Source organism: Plutella xylostella, chromosome 20 (assembly GCF_932276165.1).
Source record: "Plutella xylostella chromosome 20, ilPluXylo3.1, whole genome shotgun sequence".
Lineage (NCBI taxonomy): Eukaryota > Metazoa > Arthropoda > Insecta > Lepidoptera > Plutellidae > Plutella > Plutella xylostella.
The window spans coordinates 8,731,565-8,755,135 of NC_064000.1; the positions used below are offsets into that span (position 1 = coordinate 8,731,565).

General features: G+C 39.4%; 3 protein-coding genes across 4 annotated transcripts in view; 1 reads left to right on the forward strand and 2 right to left on the reverse strand.

Annotated features, from left to right (window-relative positions):
- Nucleotide 1: 1 nt before the first annotated feature.
- Nucleotides 2-3,841, reverse strand: LOC105390864. The gene is made up of 7 exons (XM_011562228.3): nucleotides 3,020-3,841; nucleotides 2,775-2,925; nucleotides 2,399-2,687; nucleotides 2,172-2,266; nucleotides 2,021-2,084; nucleotides 1,483-1,629; nucleotides 2-1,393 (listed from the first exon to the last, which is right to left on the reverse strand). The coding sequence occupies exons 1-7, from the start codon at nucleotides 3,585-3,587 to the stop codon at nucleotides 77-79; spliced, it is 2,631 nt and encodes an 876-aa protein (XP_011560530.2). The 5' UTR covers nucleotides 3,588-3,841; the 3' UTR covers nucleotides 2-76.
- Nucleotides 3,842-6,222: 2,381 nt separating this feature from the next.
- LOC105391475 lies at nucleotides 6,223-11,658 on the forward strand. 2 transcript variants are annotated; one of them, XM_048628320.1, is made up of 7 exons: nucleotides 6,223-6,354; nucleotides 7,157-7,253; nucleotides 7,864-7,977; nucleotides 8,447-8,548; nucleotides 10,107-10,197; nucleotides 10,992-11,132; nucleotides 11,543-11,658. In XM_048628320.1, the coding sequence occupies exons 2-6, from the start codon at nucleotides 7,161-7,163 to the stop codon at nucleotides 11,123-11,125; spliced, it is 534 nt and encodes a 177-aa protein (XP_048484277.1). In that variant the 5' UTR covers nucleotides 6,223-6,354; nucleotides 7,157-7,160; the 3' UTR covers nucleotides 11,126-11,132; nucleotides 11,543-11,658. The 2 variants fall into 2 exon arrangements, with proteins under 2 accessions (XP_048484277.1, XP_048484278.1); XM_048628321.1 differs by having other exon boundaries at nucleotides 10,992-11,131; nucleotides 11,546-11,658.
- Nucleotides 11,659-14,085: 2,427 nt separating this feature from the next.
- LOC105391488 (inactive dipeptidyl peptidase 10) overlaps nucleotides 14,086-23,571 on the reverse strand; it is a 134,949-nt gene continuing 125,463 nt past the window's right edge. Inside the window, exons 12-22 of the mRNA XM_048628367.1 lie at nucleotides 23,015-23,180; nucleotides 22,691-22,781; nucleotides 22,043-22,193; nucleotides 21,780-21,923; nucleotides 21,180-21,320; nucleotides 20,869-20,960; nucleotides 16,433-16,553; nucleotides 16,101-16,174; nucleotides 15,611-15,771; nucleotides 14,760-14,965; nucleotides 14,086-14,254 (exon numbers count right to left, since the gene is read on the reverse strand). Of these exons, the coding sequence (XP_048484324.1) occupies nucleotides 14,105-14,254; nucleotides 14,760-14,965; nucleotides 15,611-15,771; nucleotides 16,101-16,174; nucleotides 16,433-16,553; nucleotides 20,869-20,960; nucleotides 21,180-21,320; nucleotides 21,780-21,923; nucleotides 22,043-22,193; nucleotides 22,691-22,781; nucleotides 23,015-23,180 (1,497 nt within the window). The 3' untranslated portion in view covers nucleotides 14,086-14,104. The remainder of the gene's footprint in view (nucleotides 14,255-14,759; nucleotides 14,966-15,610; nucleotides 15,772-16,100; nucleotides 16,175-16,432; nucleotides 16,554-20,868; nucleotides 20,961-21,179; nucleotides 21,321-21,779; nucleotides 21,924-22,042; nucleotides 22,194-22,690; nucleotides 22,782-23,014; nucleotides 23,181-23,571) is intronic.

Below are 23,571 nucleotides of genomic sequence, written 5' to 3' on the forward strand. Positions count from 1 at the left end.
GTAGTTTTTTTAATGTTTATTTCAATATTTATTCATAAAAGTCACTGCAAATAATGATTAACCTGTTCAATTATTTTCAGTCCTCATCGTCAAGTAACTTAGATTTTTTCTCAGCCGCAACTTGTTTTTCAGCTAATTTTATTTGCCTATCGGCAAAACTCTTTGCTGCTTTGATTTCTCTGGATGTTTCGTCTGCACTATTTAAATGCCTTTCTAAGACCCCAAGAGCCTTGAATGCTTTCTGTTGTTCTAGTATAATACGTTCCATATCTCTCAATTCAATGGGGTTCGTTTTTTCTTCATCTGGTTCAGTTTTAATATTTGAAGATGGATTAATTTTAGTTTCTGTTCTGATAGATTTTTCTGAACTTTGAGTTTGTTCTGAATGATTTTTTATTTTCTCTTCTTTCCATGAAATTATAGAACTTTCTCTGCTATCTGATTCATCTCGTATGGTTGGATTTTCTTTAGCTAAGTTAACCCCCATATCTGATTCTTTAGAAGAAACTTTCAGGCCATGGTTATTATTATTATCTTTAGATATACTTTCTTGTTTTAGGTCATTATTATCACTTACATCTTCGTCTTCAGGTTCATTATTTTCACTTTCATAATCCACAAGCATTTTCTTTTTTTCGCTTTTGTTTTCTTTCTCTGATTGCTCTTCACCAATATTTTGTTCTGATTTGTCACTTTTAGCTTCAAGCGTAGTAGCATCAAAATCTGTTTTAGTGGTTGGAATTTCTATCTCGATGCTATTAGCACTACCACTATCTTCAATGCTTTGAAGAGAACCTTTTACTGTCACATTGGTATTGGATATGCTTTCTAAACTATTCTTCACTTCTACACTTTCTTCACTCTTTTTGTCCGTAAAATGTTCCTGTACATTAGGCAAAAAAGTGTCAATGTCTTTCAAAAATGTCTTATACAAGTGACTCTGTTTCATACCCGGACCCATGAATCCAGAAATGTCTTCTTCACTGCCAAATACTTTTTTAAGATACTGTTTAAACAGTTCATCTCGTTGTGGAACAATTTTTTTAGCTTTTTTTTCTTTGGTTACCTCCAGCTTATCATAATTTATTCTGTCTACAAATGTATCTCGCAATTTCATAATTTTAGTAAGTTTCAGCTTTGGATTATGCTCACTGTAAGGATCTAATAATGGTTTATTAGACAATTTCATAATTTCAGTAGGATATAACGGTTCCTTTTTCAATGGTATAATTATAGTAGGTTTATCCTCATTAAGTTTGACACGATCAAATAACGGTTCCCGGCTGGCCTCCGCTTCCACAGGCATCATCATTTCTTCTTTCTCAGTCGTGGATGACTCAACTATCCGTGGTGTAGTTGGCACCGTCGTAGAAACATAAGATGACACAACTTTCTATAAACAAATACAAAACATTCAGTTAAAAGACCCTGGATTGAACTTAATAACAATACGGTCTGCAAAGGTAACTTTGAAAAACCCACAATTGACAAAATGTCGTCAATCCAAGTAGCGTAGTATCCCAACTTGACGAACACTGTGGGGGCATTTTGGTCTCCACATGGTGATGAACCGAAGCTGATTATACCAGTTAATATTCCATCAACAATTCCTGGGCCTCCAACATCATGCTGAAACAGACACCAAGCGAGAGTCAACAGATCCTGACCAGTCAATAAGCGCTGCGGATGACTCGTATTCTTTAAAAGTAATAACTTTGGCGACCGAATTGCGTTGTGGTTTGTGACCCTGACTACTGAGCCGAAGGTCCCGGGTTCGATTCCCGGCTGGGGCAGATATTTGTTTAAACACAGATAATTTGTTCTCGGGTCTTGGATGTGCCCGTAAAATGGCAATAGGCCCGCCCCATATTACACTGTGGGGCTAACATAACACTGGCGAACAGTGGGTGCAGCAATGCACTTCTGTCTACCCCGCAAGGGAGTACATTAGTACAGGGTGTAAGTGTTGGTTTGTTTGTTTGTTTTAATAACTTAACAGAATGTAGGTAGGTGTACTTACGTTGCATGCTCCGGAGCCTGAGGTGATGAATCCTGCGCAGAAGTGTTTATTGGTTACGTATTTTCTGAAAATGTTGTTAAGTATTTAAATCATTTGATAAAAAAATAAGTTGTAGATATTTAAAGTATTTTATGACACAGAGTTTTCTTACTTGGAATACATTTGTTGGCATTCTCGCAAGTCGTAAAAATCTAAAACTGCATACGATATTTTATTCTTTAACGGATCTTGCATCATATTTGAACGCTGTAACGAAATATCCCCATAAACACGAAGGCTAAGGGCTTTAACTTCTTAATAATCATCATTGCATACTTACATGTATATAGCTAGGTTTTATAGGTAAGTTACCTACCCATTTATATCGCAAATACTCACAGTTTTAGCTCCCCAGCCAACAATAGTTATACCGTCAGTATTCGTTGGCAACGGATGTGCCTTTCTATCAAAATCAATTTTCTTAACTCTGGCATGTTTCTTCTTGAACTGTATATGATACTGCAGCCTCATGATGGCCAGGTTGTCCCGCAAGCTCTGCGGCTCGTAGGTAGGGGGGAAGTACACTTTAATGACAGGTATCACTTCACCACCCCCCATGTAGAAACTGCTGCCGATTCTGGCTGAGACGAATTTCGGATTCTCACGATAGAAACGGTTGTTGTGTGCTCTGGAAAATTTTATTTTGGAAGTCATGATGAAGTAAATAAAAAACAAAATGGTTAGAAACATAATAAGTAAATGTTGATCGTCTCACAATTGCAAACAGGAGGCAGCAGTGATGATCAGATCTGACTTGATGATGCTGCCAGCACATTGGAACTTGTCAAACACGCTAATGCTCGCCATGAAAGGGTATTTCTTTATGTTACTCGTTGTGCCTTTGTATATGCGACGGCTGCTTGTCCCTGAAATATACCATCAAAAAATTATTAGACAATTTTGATAAATGTCTAGGTAGTCTAGGTACCTATGTTAGATTTTTTAACTCTCAAAACTTACGCCAAAAATCGCCATCTCCTTTTATTTTATCCTCAGCATCTGAGTCTCTCAACAATATATCACTAATTAAAAGATCTTGGTCGACTGTATCATTTTCCGAGGGTCCTTTCAAGTTCTTCGTGGAATCTTGTTGCATCAACAGCATCACTTCATTTCTTACATCCTTTAAGGTATCAATATAATTCTGAGCTACATCAGTTTCATTGTTTACTTCATCTGCTTTGAATTCTGGTTCTAATTCTTTATTATCTTGAAACATTTCAGTCGTAAAAATGGTGGCATTATCGCTGCTGATATCGACCCTCGTTAGTTCGACTATATCATTCAGAACGTTGTGGTCGCGCACAGTCAGCGGAGCCAGGTCGTCGTGGAGTGCAGTGAAATGGTCGAACTTTACTCTGGCCGAGGGGTCTAAGTTGAGTAGTTTGAAGAGCCTGTTGGTGATGACTCTGACCACAGCCTCAGTTGCCTGTAAGTCGTTGTCAGGGACTGACGGAATGGCGTCCACGGCACCAGAGGATCGGATGTTGAAGAACAAAATGGTCAACAAGATTGTGTTCACAAACATGAAGATAGTTATAAAGAAATATTTAGATTATTTTAGTATTTTTAAAAACTTTTACATTAGAATTTAACAAATCTTAACACGAACTATGTAGCAACAATAAATCGATTTCTTTTCAAATGGCTATTATTTATTACTGTACCAACTTTATTGCAGGTAGGTAGTTATAAGTTATTGTTTTTTATGATTTTTTAACACTATATTGCTCAACAGAACTGAAAACTATTGTTGTGAAGTGTGGTACTTATATACCTATGGTGTTAGTAGTTAAGTATGTAGGTACTAGCTACTTTCTTCCACTTACGAACAAGAACGTAGAAAATAGAAAGAAAGAAATATATGTGGGGATATCTCACACACGACCCCAAGCTAGGTAGAACTTGTGTTATGGGTGTCGGACAGCTAATATATCTACACATATATATACATAGATAGATACTAAATCCTTACTTATATTATAAATGCGAAAGTAACTGTGTCTGTCTGTCTGTCTGTCTGTCTGTCTGTCTGTCTGTTACTCTTTCACGCCAAAACGACTGAACGGATTTGAATGAAATTTGGTATACATACGGTCTAGAGTCTAGACCCTGGGAAAGAACATAGGCTACTTTTATCCCGGAATTCCCACGGGAAAACTTTTTAAGGCGAAGCGAAGCGCGCGGGAACAGCTAGTAATATATAAATATCAACAAAAAAGATCCGAGTAGGTACAACTATCTACTTTTAAAGATTTTATTTAAGATTTTATTTCTATACTTACCTAGTTACGTATAACAAGAAGACTGTTTAAGATAATTTTATGTTTGGTTGGTTTTGTTTTGAAATTTTATTTCTGTCTTGTGTGACATACACTGTTTATGTTTTACTAATATAAATTCACTTTAGTCAAGTCATTTTTGGTACCCCAAGATACGGGCTGAGCCTTGTTTGGGTACCCCTGCTCCTTGTGATTAATGTTCAATTAGCCCCCCTACTCTTGAAAGGCAATGTAGGTATTGCGTCTGTCTTGCGTTGTCAACATTAAAAAAATTACTTCTATTCAAAATTCGATTTTACAAAAATTAAAAATACATAAATGTTCATCAAGATAAAGCCTTTTTTTAGAACCTAACACTAAGAACCAAGTAACCAGAATGAAGAATTTATTTCAGATTTTGGCCGAAAAATACTTTATTGGCGTTTTTGTAAAATAACTTCTAAATTGTATGCATTATATTCTTGTTTCTAGGTTCTTAAAATAGGCATTACCTAGCTGATTATACATATAAGTATGTTTAGTCTTTGTAAAAACGCTTTTGAAGAGAAGTTATGATTTTTTAAATGTTGACAACGCAAGACAGGCGCAATACATTGCCTTTCAAGAGTAGGGGGCTGACGTGTGCATAGATATAGTTTAAGTATAATACCTTGTATAATATATAGTAAATAGCTGTTCCCGCGAGCTTCGCTTCGCCCTAAAAAGTTTTCCCGTGGCAATTCCGGGATAAAAAGTAGCCTATGTTCTTTCTCACGGTCTAGACCATATGTATACCAAATTTCATTCAAATCCGTTCAGTAGTTTTGGCGTGAAAGCGTAACAGACAGACAGACAGACAGACAGACACAGTTACTTTCGCATTTATAATATTAGTTAGGAAGTTAGGATAGTTAGGATATGTAACTTTTGCGTAATAAAGATTTTTTATTATTATTATGTTGTGTCGTTACCGTCTCGGGACCATGGGGTCCCGGGCATTTGGAAGGCTTGCATGGGGCCGAAGCCAACATGTAGAGGCCCGTTTGACAACATTAATCTATATGAAATGTGACACTAACCGACGATTTTCCCTGTGTAAACTATAGAAGTAAACCCAAGGAAAATCCCCGGTTAGTGCAGGACTACTGTAGGATATGGAGAAAACTAATACAGGGTTATGGAATGGGGTGCTAAATGGACTGGGTATCTGGGACTATGGAAGGACTATGGCCCCTGCCTGGACCTATATGTTTCACATACGGATAAAAAGGCAGGGGGTGACTCGCACACACATTAAATGGGCCCCCCAAAACAGTCGCTAGCACATTACAGTGACGTAGCAACAAGGGGGCAACATGGCATGAGGTGCTGAGGATGGAGAGGTATACCAAGGCTCTCAGAGCAATCGCGGATACCGGTCAAGACCCCTACAAGCACTTACTGGATATACTTCCTTCCTCCGAGCAAAATGCTCTAGCGGTACACCACTCAAGCCAGCCAATGAAGGCAAGCAAGAGGTGGGAGATCCTGTTCCTCGTCAGTGTTCACTCTGGACAACCAATAAAGGCAAGCCAGAGATGAGGAACAGGGGTTCTCCCTGGCATCGGGTGGGTGGGGTCGTTATTATTATTATTATTATTTATCTGTCTTTAAACAAATATCTGCCCCAGCCGGGAGTCGAACCCGAGACCTTCGGCATAGCAGTCAGGGTCACGTACCACTACACCAGTCAGCCGTCGTCGTAGCATGCGTCACCTACATTTCGACGAAGGGAATACAAGTAAATACAGTGAAAATCCCCTTGGGATGGGTCTATAACTCAGGTCTAGGCTCACAGGCTCAGGTAAATGATTGTAAGTACTTACTTATAATATTTTATTTTCTAGTTTGTTTTGCGTGTAATGAAACGTGTTCCTGTTATTTTGACAGATCATGGTTCACAATTATCTCGATTGGTGGCGCTGTAGTCAGTTTTTCTTTCATGGTGGTGAAGTGGTGAAGATAAAGTTCACGTGAAAATTCCATATTTTTGAGGTAAAATGGCCCAATAATCTGTAGTTATGATAATTTATTGCTTATTTATCATCAATCATGCTTTTCAAGTAGTCTAAAATGTCCAGAAACAACGATGAATCAACTTTCGTCGTAGACATTCGATTTTTAAATTAAATAATTTCGAATAATTACACGTAGTTTTACTTGTTTTTATATCGAATAACTAAATTAAATGTAGTGTGCATTATTTTTTTTCATTAAGTGCCTAACTTAGCGTTGATTTATGAATATTTTGCATTATGTAACTCGTATTGATTACAGACATAACCTCTCATTTTCATAACACCTATGCCCAGAGATAGACAAATTTGATAACCAAGGAACCGATAGATATACTTTACACTAGTGTTTGATTCTCAATTCTAAGAGAAGGACCTTAGTGGATCAAATCCACTGTCTTCATGATTACATACAGAGTCTAATCAAAATTGAAAATCCATTTCCTCTATAAAATAGCTAAACATAATAAAAAAACTAAATAGTTATGTCATTGTGAGAAACTTAACATTCACACATAAGTATAGGATAGTTAATCATAGAAGGAGTTAAGTGACATGTTAGCGATAGACTTAAATATTAATATTTTTTCCCCCTTATTCATAGGGAAGTTACAGAACGTTTTAACTAATAAACTGTTTTGTCCCTCTCCGACAAAGAACAATTTGTTCTTTGACAGAGAGGGACAAAACAGTTTATTAGTTAAAACGAATTGTAACTTTTCTATGAATAAGGGGGTTAGTCTACACGATCGGTTTCTCAAAAAAAATATTCCTTTTTACAGCAAAATGGCGAACCTTCTGATGCGTCGTGCGTTGATCAACGCCATCCGCGTCCCGGCCGGCACCCGCGCCAGCAGCGTCAACACAGACCTCGCCAAGGTATGACTAGCTTATACATGGTGTTGCCAAAGTGGTATCATCATCACCAGCCAATAATCATCCACTGCTGGACATAGGCCTCTCCCAAGGAGCGCCACCACACTTGGTGCGCCACAAAGTGGTATAGTACACTAAAACAAAAGGGAGTGAAAACTTTATTTGACTCATGTAAGGTCCAGTCTGAAGATATTCAATCTACCCACATTCACTATTACTGTCTCATACTTATCTATCCCATAATGTCAATACACTCACTACAAATACATAGGTACATATCTTTCCCAGTCAGATTCCATCATGCTAGCTAGCCGAGAACCAATAGATGCATGAAGAACTGTTATTTCTGCCTTCTGACTCACAAGCCATCCATATTCCCATAGCAAAACCAGGAACAAGAAATAAAAGACATGAAAGTGGAAGGTCAACAATATTCATAGTCACATGACACAAACAATACACACATTCAATATCCAAGACTCGAGAACAAGTATTTGTCTTAAAAACAAAGATCTGTCCAGCCGGGAATTGATCTGAGGACCTTCAGCATAGCAGTCAGGGTCACTAACCACTACACTACCCAGTTGTCAATGATGTAACACATTTCCCTCAGGTGGGCAAGCGTGAGTGGGTGTGCTACGGCTTCAACGGGCAGCCCAACTACGTGGACCGCCCCGACTACCCCATGCCGGCCGTCCGGTTCCAGCCTGAGACCCCTGACATTAAGGTAACATGTTTGGATACTACATCCAGTAAACACAGTACCCTTCAGATGATATAAAATACAGATGATATAAATCAGTGTGTACTGCCTGTACATTTTGTCATCGTAAAGTTGTGAATTTTTTTTATAGTAATTTTTTTTTCTCAAGGATGGCTAACACTTTCAGAAAATACAGTCTACAAAAATAATATTTACAAACATTAAAATTACCAATTTCATATTTGTAATGCATACAATTTTTCTACATCTTTTATGTGTTAGAAATTTTGCAACTCGGTCATGTTATGTACACATACAGAATGTCTAACTATCAAAGGAACACATTTCCTTTTTAAATTGCTATGTTATTTCGTTTTAATTTTATTGAAAATATTTATCGTGCTTGTATGAAGATTATTAATTTATGGGCTTTTAGTCTGAAATAAATGATTTGAATTTTCAACTCATCTGTAACACTTGACGACCTCTACAGATGCTCCGTGAGAAGGAGAAGGGCGACTGGCGCAAGCTCACCATGGAGGAGAAGAAGGCGCTGTACCGCGCCTCCTTCTGCCAGACCTTCGCAGAGTTCCAGGTGGGTACAGTGTTTATTTACTCACATAATAAATAGGTGCAGGCTGCGTGTAAAGACGGCAAGGAGTTTGCCGACGACTAAGTTAGCTGAACTAAGATATTCGTCATGTGTAGCGCTGCAAGTAGAATGAGCCCAAAACTAGCAAATTGTGAACACTCCATTGAAGTGTAATAAAAGGGTATACCCGATACGCGGCTAACTTACCTGCTCAAGGATTGATAATTATGTCATTCGTGGTATGGTAGCTGTTCATTATATGCGCCCGGCGCACCCTGGACAATCAGCGACTAACGCTAATCTAACTAGCCAATACTTTCATATCGGTGGCCAATCCTAGTCAGCCTGTAGCATTTTTAACAATACAATAAAAATAAGACTGCAGGATTGGGGCTATATGACAGGTGGATTAGCTTCTATTATATGAACTAAACATTTTATGACTATGAGTATACACAAAAATTGAGAGATTCTTAATAAATAATAATATATAATATAATAATAATATAAACACTCGTACCTTGTACTAATGTACTCCCTTGCTGGGTAGGCAGAGGTGCATTGCTGCACCCACTTTTCGCCAGTGTTTATGTTAGTCCCAATGTAATAGGGGGCGGGCCTATTGCCATTTTACGGGCACATCCAAGACCCGAGAACAAATATCTGTGTTTAAACAAATATCTGCCCCAGCCGGGAATCGAACCCGGGACCTTCGGCTCAGTAGTCAGGCTCACTAGCCACTACGCCATTTGGTCGTCATGTTTATTTACTTTTAAGTAAAAAGGACCACTGAAGGAACCTCCTGAGTCCTGAGTGACGTAACAACTATTCCATATAAATATATGTCCGGCTCACCCTGGGCAGCCAGCAGATCTGACTGGCCAATCCTTTCACTACGGTCACCAACCCTAAAGTTGGTTCAAACAAGACTGCAGGATTGAGGGTCTGGGACTGGAGGGTTATATTCATCATGCTTGGCAGGTGAAGTATAATCTTAAGGAATGGCTTATTAAAAACCCCTCATCTCATCCGGTGCCAGAATATTTTACAATGTTTATTTATTTTTTAGCTCTCAATATACTGCATCTGTTGTAACTGTCATTATTTTCTGAGCTAAAAATATTATAAAATGGCCTGGCGTCTGGCAGCTGCAATATCATGTACGGTCAGCTGCATAAGTTGTTATACACTTCTGTACCTTGACAAACTGAGGAACCGTCATTTATGCAGCTGACTGTACATATAGGTTTCATGTTTCAAAATTCAGTTTAACATCAATCTATAGGTGGTATGTCTAAGGCCGGGGTCTCCTATTTACTCCGTAGGTCGCGTCAAGTGTCACCGCCGTAGGCCGCGTCACGATGCTCACTACATCTACGCGCCAACGTCGGCGTGTGAGGGAGACCGCATCAGTACATTTCTATAGTGAGCATTGTGACGCGGCCTACGGCGTGACGCTGGACGCGCCCTTCGGCGTAAATAGGAGACCCCGGCCTAAACTAAACATCAAATATTATGATGAGTATAGATATTCTTAATAAATGCTCCGTATTAATTCCAGGCTCCCACTGGCGAGTGGAAGGGCGTGACGGGCTGGGCGCTGACCCTCGCCTCTCTGTCCGTCTGGATCTACTTCGCCATGAAGATCTTCGGTAAGATCCTTTGCATTTAATAATAGCTGATCCCGCGAGCTTCACTTGGCCTTAAAAAGTTTTCCCGTGGGGATTCCGGGATAAAAATATCATATGTTCTTTCTCAGGGTCTAGACCATATGTATACCAAATTTCATTCAAATCCGTTTAGTAGTTTTGTCGTGAAAGAGTAACAGACAGACACAGTTACTTTAGCATTTATAATATTAGTTAGGATAACTGGCCCGACATTAGCGTCTGACTGAAGGTATAGTGCCTGTAGTTTATGACCAAGTCGTTTAGAAAACGGGTTACGTGGCCCGACATTAGGTGGGTCGATAGTGGCTTGGGATATCCATGACCAAACAGATTACTTACTTACTTATTTCGCTGCCTCAGCGACTGTGAGTTTGAGCTCTATCCTGCGCAGTCGCCTGCCTGTAGTGTATAGCAGCTAGGTTGATTTAACTAAAAAACTCAGTCTGATATGAGTCCTACTATCATTTATAATTACGATAATTTGCTTACCAACCCACCAGTTCTTCAAAACCCTGCAGTGTTACAGTGACGTTGTTTCTAGCTAACATACTTTTTTTTATGGTGGATGCCTTATTGACCCTTAAGAAGAAAACCTACTAAACAATCCATATTGCTCCCCAATAAACAATGCATTTTTTTTTGGTACAACCAACCCGCACTAGGCTAGCCTGGTAGACTAGGCCTAAAACCCTTCCTATTGTAAGGAGACCTGTGCCCCAGCAGTGCACCAACTCTTTAGCACCAATAAAATATTATTATTTTTTTCCTTTTTCCAGTGTACTCCCCACTGCCTGAGACCTTCGACGACGAGCACCAGAAGGCTCAACTCAAGCGCATGCTGGACCTCAAGGTCAACCCCGTGGACGGACTCGCCTCCAAGTGGGACTACGAGAACAACCGCTGGAAGTAAACTAAGGTAAGTGGAAGCTGGGGGAATTCTCTTCCGCGATGTAGGATTTTTTTGTGCTACCATCTTGTTTAGGATGTGGGAGGTTTTGTCTTGTTTGCGATATGTTACAGATTTAATGCTTTTACATAGATTTTTAGAAGTTTTACAAGCCTATTCAATAGGAGTGCTATGAATATTTTAATAGGTTATCTCTGTAGTCCTGCCAGAAATCTAGCCTATCCCATTAGGGTATGATTATAGCGACGCAGAAAATGCACTTGGCTGCTGTAAAAATTGCATGAAGACGTGAAAAACTGTATTCATGTAATGCTTTAAAAACGATCTTCTCGAATAAACTTTGTGAGTTAACAACTATGTTAACTTTATATTCTTAACTCATATTTCCAACTCTTAATAGACTCTTGTTTCTTCTCTTTCCAGATAGCTGTTGGTGCTATCCTCACATCTGGCTGCACACGGGCGGTAGAGTAGACAAATGTAATTTATATAAGCATTATGTATATGTAAGATAAATAAATGTTATTGAAATCGAACACGTAAGCATGTTTTGTTCTTATTACAGAAATAGATGGGACTGTAATGGTGGTTTTGGTGGTGGTGGGGTAGTTAAGGTGGCATTTAAAAGAATACAAATTAGGGAACAACTTTTATTTTTCTATAAAACAACATTTAACATAAATATTTCATGTATTTTTTAAACACTGAGCATTTATCGTCGAAACACAGTTACCATTGACTTTTATACACAACTATCATCTTTAATTCTTTTTTATTAACGACTATTTACCGGTTTTATTTCAAACATTTAAAGTTTTGTGTTTTTAAAGGGTTGAACAGTTTGTATTACTTAGACGGCATTGAGTTAAGATACTAAAAATAAAATACATTGGAATGCTTGTAAGACAGTTTGAGTAGGGCAGACAGGGAGATAATAGTAAAAGAACCAGATAGGAACCAAAGCCATGCCAAAGTTATCATCTTTCATGTAATAATAACCCAGGTTGATATTAAAAACTACTTCTTCACCAATCAGTTTGTGTTTAGTTTCAAAAATATATTTTTTTATGTATTTTTTATTTTAAAGTAAAAGAAAAATGTATTAACTACTTCTAAAAGTGAGGATATCTTTTAAAGCTAAGGTTCCGTAGATCTAGAAAGCGACATAGAAATATACCATGAGAATATAGTTGATAGGGTTTTACACTTAAATATAGATATTTTTCCTTACAATAATCATAAGAAGATTTCAGAGCTACAATAGCTCCGATCTTATAATAAATGGACTGTAAGATATCTATACTTACTTAATATAAAATAACTTTCATAAAAGATAAGGCCTACAATTTATAGGATCAACAAATTATATTTTATAACTTAGATCTTATAGTCCAATTATTATTTCAACGATTTGTTTAAATACACATTTAGTAAATATACATTTAGATTTCGTAATAACGTCTTCATAGTTTATTGTTTCTATTACAATAATGTATATTTTAGGCTTAATAATAACCTACCTCCGCTTCTTTATAACAGATTTATGGAAAAACCGTATTAATTACAAACAAATTCTAAAACTTTATTTCCATAAACGAAAAAATCACACAAATTCCAATGACTAGGTAATCTTGACTAGAACGAAGTCCAAAATGTTAGGCTTAGCCAATCCACGACTGTTAATTTCATGTACAGAAAACCAATTATTTCCTTCGACTCCAGACAAAACAAGGAAGACAACACTTTAATAAATAAACAAACACTTTCACTTTCTTTCTAAAATACTTAGGTATTAGTTATAATGTAATTTTGTATCGGAAAAAATATTCCAATTACTAGTTAAACTAGCACTTCTAAGATTTTAGGCAATTTACCTTCTATTGCCTTTTAAATATCTGAACACGTATTTCTTAAAGATAACGACTAGATTTTCAAGAATTAGTTAATCTTATGAAAGCTGAGATTTACATGAAGCCTTAAGAAGAAAGTTACAGACAGAATTTAACATTCATCGCCTTCTTTTAAAAATAGGGTACTAAATAAAAATAACAATTGTCACAATTTATAAAATGTCTGCTGAAGTTGAAAACAATAAATAAATAAATGATTAAATCATGTATATGAACGCTAGTGAATGTTACAGGTAGGTAAATAAGTTAGATAGGTAATGGTAAATACAAGTATGTCATCTACGTAAACAAGAAAAAGGCAAAGATTTTATAGAGACAAGATAGTTCAGAAATTATTCGGAGACAAAACCTCCGAGCTCAAATGGCCAAGGGACAAACCACTCATTTAAAACATCATATCAGACAAGTTATTTCAAGAAATATTCGATATAAATATCTCGAACTTCCATCAGTCAGTATCCCTTCGCCACATCAAAGTACAATAACAAAACATCTTTCTCATCTTGCTTTAACTAAATCAGTCAAAATCCTTCTAATTCTGGCATACGTCCATTAATTATCCTCCATTTATATATTTCCGCAGTCGGCACTTGGGCTAGAAATACCAAGCAATCGGTAAAGTGCCGGACATGGGTACAGTAGTGCGATCATCAGTGTTGTCGACTTAAGTCGATACGAATTTGATAGGAAAGTCACTGGAATTTATATGCGTAGTATAAGTTTCTAACGTAACTGACCGAGGCGCGGGGCGCTGTTCAAAATGACATGCAAATTGCTATCGAATTACGCTAGCGACTTGAGTTGACAGCACTTGGCCTACAATACGTCTAGGTAGGTAGCTAGTAGTAGGTTTGATAGTTCGTTGAAAACTATAAAAGTTTGAGTTTTCTCACATACAAAGTGGCCCTTATAGTGGAAACTATCATGAAACTTTTGACAGATAATGTATGCAGGTGACAGAAGAAAACCAAACCTTTTTCGTTCACATAAATTGCAAAACTTGTACTAGAGGCCTAGTTCTTCAATTCTCATATTTGTATATCCTATAGATGATGTCAAACTCGTGTCCATCCTACTCCCTGAACGGGAACAGTCCGCCGACGCCGCCGACCTCCCAGTCGGCGAGCTCCACCGGGCCGAAGCAGTCGTCGAAGAACTGCTCCAGCGTCGTGTGCAGGTGCAGCTTGGAGCGCTCGAAGTTGTGGCCCTCGTCCGGGTACACCTGGAAGGTGGGAAGTTATAATTTAGAAAGGACCAAAATTTTTACCGAATAGACGAATCTCACCTAGTCGCGTCGGCATCAGATGTTATACTTATAGAGGGTGTTGCAAAGGTAAGTAACCTGAAAGAGGCTCAATGCTCTTTCAGAACAACTTTGTTCCTGTGTGGAAATTCGCAAAAAAAGGTTCTCCATAGAAACGTCGTTGGTCACGTGGTAAAAAAACCTTTACGGGGAGAAGATTGATATGCAATGTAGTGTGGCGATGATTCAATGTAGTGTGGTGGAGGTGGAGAATAGAAGCCCTGGAACTAACAGACATTTTACAAGAGGCTTGCAAGTGCATCGATGATTATACTCGAATTTTGTCGGTTCACATTAGGAAGCGGCATGCCGACTCTATCAAAATATACTTGCTATCGCTCTATGCTGACATTATTCATTTCTGTATCACAACATTGCATAATACAGTTTATCGGCAAGCTCTTATTTATCTCAAACACCCTACCTGATGATTATAAACCGCGCCCGCTTTAATCAGCGCCCTAGCCAGCGCGAGGGCATGGTCCGGCGGCGCAGTGAGGTCGGCCGTGGCGTGCGCCAGCAGCAGGCGCCGCGGGGGCAGGTTGCCGGCGCGCCGCCACACCGCCGCCGCGCCCAGTGTGCCCGCCCAGCTGGACCCGTAGCCGCCGTAGCGCTCCGTGAAGTACGAATCTGGGGGGTGATGGAGGGGGTAATAAATGCAGATGGATTCAGTGTGTTGGTGTCGATAGACCGAAGTACGAGTCTGTGGGTGATGGATTGAGTTCATTGATGTCGATAGAACATTATTAAATAATTGGGTACGGAATTAGAATTCATTCTTCTTCGTTATTTTCAGGCAATTTAAGATGTGGTAGTTATGCTTTTTCTAGGTACACAACTAGGTCATAACAGTCTTCATTTTACACACTACACTCAGTGTGTACGTGAGTTTCTTCCTGGAGTGAGATATCCACACTACACCTTTGTATAGCTGGCGCACCCTCGGCAGTCAATGAATGGGATTGACTAATCCCTTCACCACAGCATTAACAAACTCTAGTCCAGCTAGTGACACGCTTAGAAGAAGACCACGTTAATAAGTATCTGCCAGATCCATTTATTTAACGTCAGATTTGTCACATAAGCTATGGGATTGCTGATTAGCTGATTGTGTCGGTAGTTTTAATCCCGCTGATACACTTTCTTGTTATCATAACAGTTTGTAGGCATAACAACTCACTATAGAAGTTAGAACCTGTCAAAATCGTATGAAAGTAACTACCAGTCATCGGTAGATAGAGTTATTGAGCGTGTACTCATAGAACAAAAACTCACTATAATGCCTCAGATCCGTGAGCGGCGCGACGGCGGCGACGCAGCGCGTGACGTTGCGCGCGTCGTCCGCCGCCAGCGCCGCCGCCGCGCAGCCGCCGTAGCCGCGCCCGTACACACCCACCCGGGCCCCGTCCACCATCTTCAGGTTGTCGCGGAGGTAGCTGGGGAAGTGAGGAATATTTTGACGTTGGTCATGGCAGTCGGAAACATGATGGCAAAAAGCTATTAGTTACATGATCAAAAAAATTATGGTAAAAATTATTATGAAGCTAAAGATTAGATGATCAGAAAAAATATGGTAAGAAGCTATAGATGAAGGTAGCCTTTAGAAGTGAGCGTCTATGAGAGCGTCTGATTCCGTACTATGGCAATTGATGAAAGTCTAACGTGCAGCGTTAGCCACAGGTCGTGCTTTGGCAGACGCCGAGTCAGAGACGCAAATTCTACCCTAAACAATTATATTGAGTCATAAATCTAAAGTATTACTTACGATAAAACAGCTATTTGGTCTTCAACATCCACTGAGAGCAGTTTGTGGTAGATTTCGGTTCGCAGTTCCTCTCCCTGAAAAAATAAATAGATAGCTTTAAATTGCATTCTTGGAGGTGATCATACCAAATACCAAAGAATGGATCTATGGATGGGGTTGCGCTGTCATGACCGAGTCTCCTCGAATGACGTATCCATTGTACCTAATACACTTCCGGCAACTCCTTTTCAGTCAGCGACTACCAACTAATCTGACTTGCCGACTCCTTTACCCCGTACTAAGAAGAAGAACAATAGAATCCAACGCTTAGTTCTCTAAATCCCTGCCCCGACCTGTCCGCCGGAGCCGCTGGCGTCGATCTGCGCCACGATGAAGTTCCTGGCGGCGGCGAGGTACCAGCCCCAGTCCAGCCGCCAGCGCTCCGTCACCAGCTGCTGGCCCGGCATCGCAGATCTGAGGACAAGGGATCAATGTGAATAACAGTCTTAGAATATATATTCTATATCCCCAACCATATAAGTAAAAAACGAAAACGTTATCCCCAACCTTAAATAAAATAAATAAAAATACACCGTGACAGTCGGATTTGCAAAACTCCGATTTAAATTTTTGTTCAGATTCCAGTAGGATGGGGAGCAGACCTTCATCAGCAACAAGTAGGTATCTAGTTACTGAGAAGCTCCAGAGGAATGGTGTGACTTCCTCATCTATCTAGTTTCAACCCCCTCTCTAAGGTATTTGAAAAGCGTCTTTGTTGCCGTCGTACGTTCTGTTTTTAACTGACTTCAAAAAAAGGAGAAGGTTCTCAATTCGTCGGGATCTATTTTTTGAAGTTGGTGCCATATTTCTTTAGATTACTTTGTCACCGCACCAACATAAAAAAATAACAGTTCCTGCTTAGGTAAGTATATTTGTACTGTCACATACGAGTAGAATTTGTGTAAACCTTAAATTATTTCTTACATTTTAGTGGTTTTTTGAAGTCGTTTTTTTATTTTTTTATTTTTATTAACGAGAGCAGTAAAATAAAAAATATTTAAAATTAGTGTCACGTCACAAATTGCGACATATATCAATTTAAAAAAAAACACACATGAGTTGAATATGAAGTAAGTGACTTCTTTATAATAAACTGAAATAATTTTTCCATTTTTCTATTTAATAACGCGGTAGATGACAAAAAGTATGCTACCTTCAAAAATTTAATTGTCAAACTTATCAAAGTACTGTGTGACATTGCGTCCCATTAAATTGAACATTATTACATCTTAAAATAAAGTTTCGCTGAAACACAACCATACCGCGATGTACAAGTAGCGACTGCAGCGCCATCTAGCGGTGCGAGATGAACTAAGAGTTCCACACCAATATAAGGTGGACCAAAATAAGTCCGATGTTTTTTGGCTCTCAATATTTTTCTAAATGAAAAACTTCGATTCTGTTCTATTCTATTCTCTGTGGGGGTGTAAGTACCTGCACCTGGCTCTCTCGAGTGGAACCTTTGTGCATATCCCCAAGGTCTAAACTGCCTTCCTATATAAGCTTGGACCATTTCCCACCACGCTGGTCCACTGCGGGTTGGTGGGTTCAGATATCTATATGTGCTAAATCTAGATATGCAGGTTTCCTCACGATGTTTTCCTTCACCGTAAGAGCGATGGTATACATTGTATTCTGTTTTTTTATTATGTTTATTTGAACCTTTACAATTTTATTGGTAAAGTCTAGATCAGTATTTTATTAAGCTAATTACAATACCGTTTCGAGATATTATCTTCCTCATTCTTAAAAAAAATAATATTAAACGATTCCGATTATTTTATCAAAAATGAAAATAGGTATAATTTGTCCTTCAAGACGCTCCGCAACGTTAAAGTTTCCACCAAAGAGAATAAAAATGTACGACTTTGATGACGTCAACGACTGCATGGAAGCCAGTGACGTCAAAAAATCATCGAAGAGCCGATCTTTACATTTTTTAACCGACTTCAAAAAAAGGAGGAGGTTCTCAATTCGTCGGGATCTTTTTTTTATGTATGTTCACCGATTACTCCGCCGTTTATGAACCGATTTTGAAAATTCTTTTTTTGCTGTATTGGGTTAATCTCCCAGGTGGTCCCATTTTTTTTTCAGAATTTTATCTCACCCCCAAGGGTGGGTAAAGGGGTAAAAACAGGGTATGAATTTCCATTTTGGGCACATATTAACCGATTCTAATGAAATTAAGAACGTAAATATAGATCTTATAACAAAAAAATATGATGGTGACCTTGAGCTGATCTGATGATGGAAACGGAAGGCAGTCAGGGGAACTCCTCAACGGTATATAGCAACTACTTCGTGTTTAGGCTTGAATGATTCGTATTGATTAGTAGGACTTTTTGGTATCATTTGCACCTAACTTTTGATAGAAAATTATTGCAAATAAACTATAAAATAAAATAATAATTAAAAAAATTAAAAAACCGACTTCAAAAAAACCACTGAAATGTAAGAAATAATTTAAGGTTTACACAAATTCTACTCGTATGTGACATATATACAATAGTACAAATATACCTAAGCAGGAACTGTTCTTTTTTGATGTTGGTGCGGTGACAAAGTAATCTGAAGAAATATGGCACCAACTTCAAAAAAGAACAGTTCCTGCTTAGGTATATTTGTACTGTCACATACGAGTAGAATTTGTGTAAACCTTAAATTATTTCTAACATAATTTTTACATAGTTTATGAACAGTGGCGGATTTACAAATTTGCCGCCCGTAGGCCATTCAAATTTTGCCGCCCCTACTGACTTTTGAAATTCTATACGTTAGTTTAATAACGTCATTTAAAAACTAGATTATTTTTGCAACCTGCTATGTACTAAACAGTTTAATGTTGACCTAACAAGTTTAATTTGACAGGCAAATATAAAACTCCCCGACTTTAAAGCGTAAAACATCTGTAACTTTTAAACGGCTCAATCGATTTTCAGCAAACATATTGTTTAAGAACCCTCTCCCGTAGAACACATGTGATACATTTTTTTTTATTGAATTCGGTTTATTTGTTCGGATGCTATGATGCCAGAGACAGACACTTCAAACTTATAACACTTTTTGCATAAATATCTACAATATGCATATTTTTGTAATTTGCTAATCAGGCCCTTTCATTTGATACCTCACGCGGCAAAGTGGGAAAAAATATTTTTTTTTCGATCATCACTTTATGTTCTCTAGAGGGCGCTATATACATTTTAATGTGACGTCACATAGCTTATAACCATCGCGCAAGCAATACACTTCCAACAATACCTCATACATAGTGTTGCCCAAATGCAAGAACAAGACGAGACTTAGCCAGTCTTGGTCTTGGTCTTGCGCCAATACACCTGGTCTTGGTCTTGGTCTTGGTCTTGCGCCAATACACCTGGTCTTGGTCTTGGTCTTGGTCTTGCGCTCCCAGTCTTGGTCTTGGTCTTGGTCTTGCAGCAAGAGTCTTGCAAGTCTTGCAATTACCTATTAGTCTATTACTATTTATTAAAGTTTACTTTTTGATTTTAATAGATATTTTTTTATTCGCTATGTTTATGGTATTAGTCGTAATGCGCATAGGTCCAGTTTTTCATTTTCTTTGATACAGTTTTTTGCATCTCATAGAATTCCTAAGCGTACTTACCTATACACCGAACTGTTACACCTAACTACTCAGTGAAATAGCGCTCTGCAAGACGCAAGAGTCTTGCAGGCTATGTCTTGTTCTTGCTCAAGTCTTGCACGGTCAGTCTTGGTCTTGGTCTTGCTAAAAATACGCGGTCTTGTTCTTGGTCTTGGTCTTGCAAAAACGCAAGAACAAGACCAAGACTGAATTTGGGCAACACTACTCATACATCAAAATATATCAAACCCTTTAGGCTACAGGAAGCCATAAAGAAACAGACAAACATAAATACATACATTGGAAAAACATTACCCTCCTGCTTCGGCAGTCGGGTAAAAAGACAATGAAATCAAATAAGTTTAACATAATTTTCTTTCGACATTTTAAATTTGCAAAATCACTATCAAAACTATATTTTCGTATGAAATATTTTTCATAAGTTCTGACTCTATGCACAAAAGAAATTAAGCATTATTAAGCTTTTCTTAAGTTAAAGTAGATCGTAGGTTGGTTTTATCCCGTTTTAAGCAAGAAAAGCTTCTCTCACCTGAACAATTGTCACCGGTGCAGCGGTGTTCTATGCGAAGTACTATATTCAAGTTTGGATAAATAATAATATGCTCCAAATTCTGTTTTTTCAGAAGCAAAGATAGATATGTAATCTTCTAGAATCTGGTTTTATCGAAATATTACATAGCGTTTATTAATCGTTTTCGTATTTTATAATCGTAATTTATACATGGATTGTGTATACGTATAATTAACTAATAATAAAAAAAAACTGTAAATAAAACTATTTTCCAAATTTGCCGCCCCTCTCAATCTGCCGCCCTAGGCACTGGCCTTTTTGGCCTATTGGTAAATCCGCCACTGTTTATGAACCGTTCTTTTTTGAAGTTGGTGCCATATTTCTTCAGATTACTTTGTCACCGCACCAACATCAAAAAAGAACAGTTCCTGCTTAGGTATATTTGTACAGTCACATACGAGTAGAATTTGTGTAAACCTTAAATTACTTCTTACATTTTAGTGGTTTTTTGAAGTCGGTTTTTAATTTTTAGTTTATAAGATTGATGAAATAGAGTAGGACCTACTGTTGTAATTTTAAGAATGTTTACTTACACGTGAAGAACAAGTGGTAGCGGCAGGTCGTCGGTCTCCCGGAACCCTGGCGGCAGCAGCAGCCGCACGCGCGCCGCTCTGTTCGCTTGCACCTGCAATTATGGAAACAAGGGCTTATACAGGGTGTTGCAAAAGTGGTATTTGTATACTAAGCCGAAAGGAAATGACTCAAAGGGTCAATCTGATCAAATCTCGTTCTACTACTTTTCGAAATTCGCGAATACAATATGTGTTCCTTAGAATCTTTGATGGTCACGTGATCATTACACAACTGTAATTGATGAAGCGAAGAAATTCAACCGAAAACTAACCTCAACCTTGAAGACCCTGGACTGCGGCGCGGCCAAGCCGAGGAAGCGCTGGCGCAGCGGCTGCCCGTCCCACAGCACGGAGACGCGAGTCCCGCGCGAGTCGCACAGGAACGTGGCGGGCGGACCGGGGCCCAGGCACTCCTGCGGGTTAGACATGGCATGAGCGGAGGATGCGGAGAGAGAGGAGTTTTAGGGTTGCATGAAATACGGTTTCCGTACATATAAGTATATGGTAATGGCAAAGCGAGTAGTTTTCACTAGCCATTGCTCTCATGGAAGAGGATTTTGTGGACTGCATCAGCGACTAACCAGCACTCCGCATGGGTGATCTCAAGACGGGCAAAGGTACTTTAGAGATATCCTTGGACCAACTAGACCGAAAGCCAGATAGCTGGTGACAGGATGGATATGAAAAATTAAATATAGTATCTAATCGACCAGGGATGGTTAATCAATTATACGTCATCTCCATATAAAATTCTTGACAGATATGTCAAAAATAAACCACTAATACCTGGTTATGCTCTAAACGACTATTGAGAAATTGGCACTAAGTTCTGTAATGTGCCTACATGATTTAGCTGATAACTGATAATATACCTGCACATAGTAAGAGAAGTTCTTGCTGAAGATAACCCGGTTGTAGAGACACAGCGCGGGCAGCGTGTCGTTCTCATCAGTCACTAGCGCGGGCGCTGCGGACGACGGCCACGAGGGCAGGGCTGAGGTCAGGTTGTCCAGCTCCTGGTGGAATAACATGGATAAAAATACTTCGAGGAGTGGGTTTTATCAGGTCTAAACAGGAAAGATCGTACCGTATATTTTTAGTACATCGAAAACACATTAGGCAAACTGAAACAAACCGGGTCATCACTAACGCCTTCCTCATCGTCCCTCCCCTCGTCGGGGCAGGTGAGGCAGCGCGGCGCCGGCCACGCGGCCCCCTCGGCCGTCACCTCCACGCGGTACAGATGCCGCTCGCCCGCGCGGTCCACACGCGTGCCCATCACGTAGCTGGGGGAGGAAGGTTGTTCCAGCGTTTAGGTGCAAGAAAATTTAAACTGCTTGCTTAAGGTCTACAAATTTATGTAGTCACAAGTGCATGTAAAGCTTGAATGTAGGTGTTTTAAATATGAAACTTTTTATGATAAGCAATTCATGATCGTTTAGGTAGTTATGTGCTGCGATAAGAATGTCTATTTTTAGTACATAATATGAAAGACGACCGAATGGCGTAGTGGTTAGTGACCCTGACTACTGAGCCGAAGGTCCCGGGTTCGATTCCCGGCTGGGGCAGATATTTGTTTAAACACAGGTATTTGTTCTTGGGTCTTGGATGTGCCCGTAAAACGGCAATAGGCCCGCCCCCTATTACATTGGGACTAACATAACACTCTGGCGAAAAGTGGGTGCAGCAATGCACCTCTGCCTACCCCGCAAGGGAGTACATTAGTACAAGGCGTGAGTGTGTGTGTGTGTGTTATAATATGAAAAATTATTGATCTACTTACAGCAGCCGTCTTCGTTCATCCCAGCCCAATACTTGTGTTACTTCGAATGCGCCTTGCGTAAGAGGTGTTTTAACGTTGTCTGCCACTTTGACTGCAAATATAATTGATCCATTTAAATTGCCGTCATGCTTTGATAGTCATAAATTAAGATTTTTTAATATTATTTTAGCAAGTCACGCGTAGTTACCTATTTTATTTGAATTACGACAATGCGACCCGATGAACCCCGGCAAACTGACTTTTACGCTACGGCGAGTCACAATGTGCACGATCTATTGACCCCCTTGACTTCAAGAAACAACGCCTATAATCATAACCCCTTACCTGCATGCCGCCACGTGCCGACCTCCGCATCGGGCACGGGGGCGGAGGTGAACACCCCCCCGCGCCCCCCCACCAGCGCCGCGCCCCCGCACCAGCCGCACTCCTCGTCCGCCGGCTCCGCGCCCAGCCCCGACCAGCGAGACTCGTCGGCCTCGTCACGGATTATCTGGGGACGGGAGATGAGTCTTGTTGAGATGAGAAATATTAGAGGTCAACTTGTGGCAGGTCATCGTGGACAGAGAAGGCCCATTGTAAGATGTACCGTAACCTTCTTTAAGTAATTCGAAGGGATAATTATAAATATTGACAGCTATAATGTCGGATGCATGAAGCTAGATTCTCAAAGTGATTTGGCCAGATCACGCCAGGCCAGGCTGATAATAGACTGTATCAACCGTTGCATCAGATGAGGTCTGTCACCTCTCGTTGCCCGTTATACTATCTGACAGGTGGATATAGCCGTGGTGCAACATGGCCTGGCTTGTAATAATACAATGGATCACTTTAAAAAGTAGCTGAAAATCAGATTGCGCTAAGCCTGGTCAACAGAACATCTG